Below are 8,567 nucleotides of genomic sequence, written 5' to 3' on the forward strand. Positions count from 1 at the left end.
TAAAACTATACCGCTTTGCAAACTTCAATACAACACACAAGTAAAACCACCCAAAAGTGTCAGCAAAGGCTACTGATACGTCAAAACAATAAAATTATTCTTTTTGTTGTACCGGTTCTCCAACAGCCCCAGCGTATCCCCGTGGGCCAACGAACCCCTTGATTCCAGGTGGCCCAGCTGGGCCCAGTATTCCTCCCCTGCCCGGAGCACCAGTATGGCCCTTTAACCCTGGGGGTCCGGGCAATCCATCAGGTCCTGCAGAACCTGGTGGTCCCCTTAACCCCTTTAAACCTGTAAGGTACAAAAACTGGTAATGAATGTGACCACGAGGACGCCGTCAACTTAAGTTTATCTTTTCAGCAGCTTAAACCAACAGCAGTTTGCTAGGACAGAGCCTGTTTTAGTCAGGCAAATCCCTGACTTGGTTATTTGCAACTTTATCTTCTATTAATTGAGTTAACCGTCACAATGATAACCGATACTCTGCAACAGACAAGACGACAAATGTGTTTCAGTGATGATTTATATATTCTCAGATACACACAGAACTCAGTAAAGCTGTATCATCCATCTAGAACAGAGCAAAAGATGAGAACGCTACTTTGACCTCCACACCAGGACTGCAGCACGGGGGGGAAATACTGCTGATCAAGCTGTGGGTGGATGTGATTTTCACAAAGAAGCTGCCTTCATCAATTTGTCTCGTCCCCAGTTAACATTTATGAGGAATTTACGTGAAACTATGTCCACCATCTTTTTGCTATTTGACATGAACTGGTTAACCATCAGATTCATCGAGCAAGTTTGGTGGCTTTGTCACAATCAAGTTTTCCTTCATGTTAAACTGTGAACGGCTTTGCTGTGAACGCTGGTTAACATTTTAAAGACATATTTACTCAAGGTTAAGCCTTATTGCTCACTCCAAGAGACTACCTGAGGGTCCATGTCTGCCTTGTTGTCCCGTCTTTCCTGGTGTCCCTGGCTGGCCTCTGGCGATAATCAAGTCCTCTTTAGATGGTGAGGGGCCGGGATCTCCCGGGGGACCAGGGGGACCTGGATGGATAATAGAGATGAGAGCAGTTTCTTGCCCAACTTGGCTGAGAAAGATAAAAGGAAAGTGCAATTCAATAATTCAACAGAAGGTTAAAGTGAACTTGTCTTTTTCTGATACACATTTGGCCTTATCCAAATTCATATTTCTGCTTGCCTGGGTCTGATTTTGAGGATTTTCTAGCTCCAAGTAAGTGCAGCCCCAGTCTTTGGAATGTGTCACACCCACGTGACCCACAGCAGTACTTAACACGACCAGATCAGTTCTGACCAGACATGAAGTTTACAAGCTATAACTTTCAAATGTATTTCTGTATTCCTTCCCTACCCTTTCCCTACATACATTTTTTTTTGAGGGGGGGTGGGGGCTGATCTCTGCTCCATCCACTCTGCCAATCCGGGGAAGATTGCAGACCACCACATGCCTCCTCAAATACATGTGGAGTCTCCAGCCGCTTCTTTTCACCTGACAGTGAATAGTTTCGCCAGGGGGACGTAGCACGTGGGAGGGTCACGCTATTCCCCCCCAGTTCCCCCTCCCCCCCTGAACAGGTGCCCTGACCGACCAGAGGAGGCACTAGTACAGCAACCAGGACACATACCCACATCCGGCTTCCCACCCACAGACACGGTCAACTATGTCTGTAGGGACGCCAGACCAAGCCGGCGGTAACACGGGGATTCGAACTGGCGATCCCCGTGTTGGTAGGCAACGGAATAGACCGCCACGCCACCCGGACACCCTCCCACCTAGTTTTTTATCTGCACACTTAATGTAAAGTGCACTGGATTGCATTTACAAGTACAAAATCTGCTATATTAACAAATGTTGACTGAACATCACATTACTGATTCAGCTGGTGTAAAAAAAGTATAAGAATTCTGTAAAGATTTCTGTTTTGATGAATAGTGGCATTAAAATGACGCAAAAACCGTTTAGAGAAATAAAGATTGGTTGTTATTAATTCCTTTTCGGTCGCTGTGGTGCATGGGACATTTCTGATGGGACTAAACGTGTGTGATGGAGGTAATGAATTACCTCTAATACCAGGCCATCCTGGGTCTCCCACATCCCCGGGGCTTCCAAAAAAACCTCTCTCCCCCTCTCTACCCCTGGGTCCGGGGGGTCCAGGGAAGCCTGGGAAGCCTTTGTCCCCATCCTTGCCCGGGAAACCTCCTTCACCTGGTCAGATAAAAAGACGCACAAATGATAAAATATATCAAAACTCTGAATTTAGAGTGAGAGGTAGGTATTAGTACTTCCAGTACTTCCTGGATTTCTATACAATATTCACCTAAAACGATAAACAATTTAGCCGGACTTCAGCCACAAGCCTAAAAATTTACATACAAACATATGTGGTCAGTTTTTATTACTATTAAAAGCAAATCCACAAATATTCAAACCAATGAATGCTGTTGTAACGACTCATTCTAATGATGATTGTGGTGCAGGACTTCCCTGGGAAAAAATGTTGCTGTGCATTGCGTTTTATGTCATCAGCGTGGCGTCCAAACGCAGAAAAATAAGGCAGACGGGGACCAGTTTTAAGATGAAGAACAGTTTCTGTGGCATGCGAGCATACAATAATAATAATCATTACATTTATATAGCACGTTATCTAGACACCCAGGGTGCTTCACATTGAAGGGGGTAACTTACGTCAACCACCACCAACGTGTAGCACCCACCTGGGTGATGCACGGCAGCCATTTTGTGCCAGAACGCTCGCCGCACATCAGCTTGAGGTGGGGCGGGGGGAATCATTGAGCCAATTAATCACATGGGGGATGATTAGGTGGCCAGACGGAGGGCCAGGTTGTGAATTTTGCCAGGACACCGGGGGACCCCCTACTCTTTGCGTCAAGTGCCATGGGATCTTTAATGACCACAGTGGGTCAGGACCACGGTTTAACATCTCATCTGAAGGACGGCGTCTCCTACAGCATAGTGACCCCGTCCAACCCAGTCTCAACAGTCTGTGTACAAATAACATGATGTTACACTTTGCATGCAATGCACACAGCAAAATCCAATTTTGCGTGCAGATGATATGCCAATCCTTTCCATGACCTTCTGTGGAGAGCTGATGCGTCCAAATACTGCGCGTCACCTGGGACGGTCATAACATCACCAGCGAGGCTCAGTTCGCCCAGCTCACCAGAAGCGCGGGCATCCACAACCAGGGTTAGGGTTAGGGTCAGGGTTAGGGTCAGGGTCAGGGTCAGGGTCAGGGTCAGGGTCAGGGTCAGGGTTAGGGTCAGGGTTGATAAAATAACTAAAATACTACTGTTATTACCATGATTTAATTACAAAAGAGACTGTTTCCCCTGCTCACCTGCTTGTGGATGCCCGCGCATCAGGTGAACTGGGCGAACTGAGCCTCGCTGGTGATGTCATAACTGTTCCAGGTGACGCGCAATATTTGGACGAATCAGCTCTCCACAGAAGTTAAAGGATTGGCATATCATCTGCATGCAAAATCGGATTTTGGCGTATGTACTACACGCAATGTGAAAGTGTAATATCGTGTCATTTGTACGCAGACTGGTGAGACCGGGTACCCCCGTCACTGCACTGGGGCATTAGGATTTGACTTTTGTTGTTTTCATTAGGACTGGAGGGAAGACTTCCCCCTACTGGCCCATCAACAGCACTTCTGGCAGCGATTCAGTTTTCCCGGGAGGTCTCCCAGCCACACCCCCATATCCATCCCATCTCCCATCCAGCCCACACCTGCTTAGCTCCTCTGTATTGTAGCTTAACACCATGTAAACACAAACTCACCTTTCTGTCCTGGTGGGCCATTGAAACCGGGCCCTCCTGGAGGGCCAGGCAAGCCCTTGCCTCCTTTTGAACCTGGTAATCCAGGAGGACCAGAGAGACCTTGTGGGCCCTTCGGTCCATGACCGGGTAGACCAGGATCGCCCTTCAAACCCTTTTGACCAGGGAAACCTATGCACCGACATAACAAGCAGGAAGGATGACATTTTTGAACGGTTGAATGACCGATAGGCAGAAATATGCATAAGTGTCACAAAATAAAAACATGAAAGCAACATAAAACCAAAATAAAATGCGAGAACAACACTTCTCTGTTTCTCTTGTGCATACCTGGGTTTCCTCTTGGTCCCGAGTTTCCCGGACGTCCAGGAGGTCCGGGATGGCCTGTCAGTTCACACGGAGTACAGGGTGGGCCTGGGGGGCCAGTGAGGCCGGGATCACCAATTGCACCTGGCACTCCATTATGACCCAGTCTACCTGGTGAGCCTTGTACTCCTTTAGTTACAGCCCCATACATGAAATGCAAAAAGAGCGTAAACTCAGAGACATTCACACGGCTGTAATGGACAATAAAGAACTGCCACGATGAATCAGTTCTGAATGTGAACCCCTCATGAACCTGGCTTCTGACTTATTCACTCACTCACAAAATAGAATATTAGTCTGATGTTTTATCGTACCATCTGTGTATATTCAGGGAGGAGGGGTTGCAGCCCCTCCAGATATGAGTCAGTGCATCCTAAAATATATTCTTTTTTTTTCAATTAACATTATGATTCTCATTGGTAAGAAAATTGACAAAATATGTTCCCCCATCACTAGTCTCTCCTAGCATACCCCTCATATTCTGTCACTTGGTATGGCCCATGCAGTTTCATCTGTAGGACTTCTTAGAAATGCCATCGACGAAGTAAGATTCGAGTAAGACATGCTTTATCACTTTTTGGGGGGGGGGATTTCCCCCCTTTTTCTCCCCAATTGTACCCGGCCAATTACCCCAATCTTCCGAGCCATCCTGGTCACTGCTCCGCCCCCCTCTGCCAATCCGGGGAGGGCTGCCTCCTCTGATACATGGGGAGTCGCCAGCCGCTTCTTTCCACCTGACAGTGAGGAGTTTAGCCAGGGGGACGTAGCGCGTGGGAGGATCACGCTATTCCCCCCCTCCCCCCCAAACAGGCGCCCCCGACCAACCAGAGGAGGCGCTAGTGCAGCGACCGGGCCACATACCCACAGCCGGATCCCGACCGAACCAGAGGTAATACGGGGATTCGAACTGGCGATCCCCATGTTGGTAGGCAATGGAATAGACTGCTACACTACCAGGAAGCTTTATCACTTTTAATAAGTGAGAACAGGTCAGTGTTTTGATGAAAGTGTTTTCAGTGTGTCAGCTTGCTTTCCTGGGTTACTGGTTAGCTAAAAACATGACAAACAAACTAACTTCAGCTCTGTTGAAACGATTCAAAAGCATCTATTTAACAACATCCACGTTAAGCGTACAATGAGGATATGTAAATGTAACGTTAGCTGGAAATGTACGGTCAATGCTAGGCCTACTTCCAGTTACAAACTCAAGACAATGACCTGGTATTGTTCTGTTCACAACAAAGTCCTACAACAGTTGTGCTTCACATCTCTGACACTGTATGTCTTTGTAATGGCAAGAATTGTTGTCTCAAGCGTTCCGCCTTTTGGTAACCTAAAACTAATGGACACTGCTGAAAGTATGCTGTGAAAAAATATTTCATACCGGTAATACTATCATGCTAGGAATGAGATCTCAGTCATATGATGGCTTCATTAGGCAAGTTCGAAAGTGTAGTGTCTGTCACCAAGTTTAACCTGGCAGTCCAAGGTTTCCAGGAATGCCACGGTATCCCTTGCTCCCCTGAGCACCGGGAAACCCGGGTTGTCCTGGAGCCCCGGGTCTGGGAATGCGGCCGCCTCCCGGAGCACCTTTCTTCCCTGGGGATCCTGGTATCCCAGGAAGACCTGGGGATCCATCTAGGCTGATTCCTCCGGGGCCAGGGTCACCTGGATCTCCACTGTACCCTTTGGGTCCTTTGACAAACAGAGGTTCGAAAACTGACGGATGAGCCCATCAACCATCCCAAACAAAAAGTGCTATATTTCAGACCTAATTTTATGAGAGATTTTAGGTAATAGCTTCTACTTATCTTTAATTAGATAACAAAATTGCATAACACAATATGACAATATCTATATTTCATCCTGAAACGATACCATTAAAAGATGATGAATGAGATAATATTGAATAATTGCCCAGCCTTATGTAAAGCAAAGTTTACCATTTTGAAAAATTACTCAGACTTTAACCTGGTAGAGTTAAAAAAAACTGGCTTGAGACCTCTTACCTGGCAGTCCCATCACTCCAATTCCTCCATCTCCTTTTATGCCTTTAGGCCCCAGATAGCCCGGTGTTCCAGGAAAACCATCCCTTCCTGGTACTCCTGGAATGCCTGGAAGAAATGAGGTGCAAAAAGATCTCAAACAAATGTTCAGTCAAAAAGACCATGTTTCATTTGTCCCACAATCATCATCATCATCATGATTGGCGGTCACTCAGGATCGAATATGACTGTCCTCCCTCTGGGTCCGTCTGGGTCTTCAAGGGGCCATAGAGGCTGATCCTGGAGCCACATAATGGAAGCACGCCTGCATGTGACAGCTCTTTATGTGGAGAGACTGATGTGCCTGCAGCCATCACACGGTCCTTGGCAGGGGGTGGCCAGAGTCCAATGGCATGGAGAACCAAGACGATTGGGGACCACCCTCTGTTGCAGCCTTCACTGCCGTTGTGACCTCAAGACATCTTCCGCCAATTCTGCTGTTGAGGTCTTTGCTGGATCGCGCTTTGTCTGGAACCCCCCCGACCTGTCCGCCTTGGGTGACCCTACCAGGAGCCAAGTTCCGGACGGCATAGCTCTTGGGATCCATTGGTATATGCAAGCTTCTCCAACACGACAAGGTGGCAATCCAGGAGAAGAAGTCCCACAATACTGAGCATGGACATCTTACTTCCAAACTATTGGTTGGGACCTCTGATCACGCTCACCCCGTTTTAAAAGTTGTTTTGGAACATACCCATGCCCATACTTATTGTACAATTCCAGTAGGTGATCATTTTATTTACAAGTTATTAATCACTTGTCATCATAATCAACACTAAAACTTACCTGTCGGACCAGGCTCACCCTTGGGACCAGGTAGCCCAGGTTGGATTTCATGACAGCAATTGTCGATTTCACCTGGAGACACAGAGTCCATGTTTTTCTGGATCATGACACTTGGCATGTCTACTTATATTAACCGGATGTATGCAAGCGTGCATGGGGTGCTCAGCAATTTGTTTCTCAGTTTTCAGATCATGTAAGGACACTCATATTTTGCAAAGTGTATTGGATTACAAAGTCATCTAAAGTATTCTTTAGATGGTATTTTCAGGTTAATTAAAAATTAATTAAAGTATTTGAAAAAACCTGCGGCAATCAGTAACACAGTGTTTAAAAGCTGCAAAGTCAAAGAACTAGCGCTGAGCTCACTGACCTGAAGGGCCTGGTCGCCCAGGATTTCCAGGAGGGCCAGGACTACCCTGGTCTCCTTGGAGCCCAGATGGCCCATGAGGGCCTGGAATACCAGAACCTGGTGGTCCAGCATGTCCTAGAAACCCTTTGGGTCCTGGTAGACCAGGATATCCCTTTGGACCAGGGGATCCTACAATTCCAGAGCCCTGCAAAGACATAATCATGACTGAGGGCCAAACTAAAAGGAACCATCCATCCACCCATTATCCAAACCACTTATCCTGCTCAGGGTCGCGGGGATGCTGGAGCCAAATCCCAGCAGTCATTAGGCGGCAGGCGGGGAGACACCCTGGACAGGCCGCGAGCCCATCACAGGGCCAACAAACAAACACATTCACACCTAACGACAATTTAGTACGGCCGATTCACCTGACCTACATGTCTTCGGACTGTGGGAGGAAACCGGAGTACCCGGAGGAAACCCAGCAGACACAGGGGGAACATGCAAACTCCACACAGAGGACGACCCAGGATGACCCCCAAGGCTGGACTACCTTGGGGCTCTAACCCAGGACCTTCTTGCTGTGAGGCGACCGACTAAAAGGAACCAAAACTTATATCATACTCGAGCTACTCTGCACATTATACCTGATACAGGTGGAACGATAAACAAAACAAAATTCGTAATACTGTTTCTCTTATAATACCGACTTTTGATTTTTCTTCTTCTGTCTCTTTCAGTCTCTCTCTGTCTCTCTCTCCCACCTCCCTCAACCACAACTCCCACACATACGCACACAGACACACACACTCAAGGGGACACAATCCTCACAGCGAGTGCATACTCACCGGAGGCCCAGGGTCTCCTACGAGGCCAGGGGATCCATCGTGTCCTTGCCTACCAGGAGGACCTTGATATCCAGGGGCACCAGGCTCCCCCTTTGCACCTTTCAAAAACATAAACTGCTGTAGATATGGCAGATGTAACGAATCGTAAATATTGCTGTGCACTTGAAGATATGAATTGGTTTCCATTGAAAAAAGTAAAATAAAATAAAATACATGATGGACATTGACTGTCAAATTAACTACAGCTGTCAAAACAATATCAAAACAATAAAGATGTAAACATTTTCTAATGATAGACGAGTGCAGGTTAGGCTTTCAGAAGTGCTTACCTTTATGTG

The 8,567-nt window shown here is 47.1% G+C and overlaps 1 protein-coding gene across 1 annotated transcript; it reads right to left on the reverse strand.

The window, feature by feature from the left end:
* Positions 1–5,672: 5,672 nt before the first annotated feature.
* Positions 5,673–8,340, reverse strand: LOC130124460 (collagen alpha-1(IV) chain-like). The gene is made up of 5 exons (XM_056293914.1): positions 8,230–8,340; positions 7,403–7,586; positions 7,033–7,104; positions 6,211–6,315; positions 5,673–5,896 (listed from the first exon to the last, which is right to left on the reverse strand). Exons 1-5 carry the CDS (start codon positions 8,338–8,340, stop codon positions 5,673–5,675), a joined length of 696 nt encoding a protein of 231 aa, XP_056149889.1.
* Positions 8,341–8,567: the final 227 nt, after the last annotated feature.

This window comes from Lampris incognitus, chromosome 14 (assembly GCF_029633865.1).
Source record: "Lampris incognitus isolate fLamInc1 chromosome 14, fLamInc1.hap2, whole genome shotgun sequence".
NCBI classification, from domain to species: Eukaryota; Metazoa; Chordata; class Actinopteri; order Lampriformes; family Lampridae; genus Lampris; species Lampris incognitus.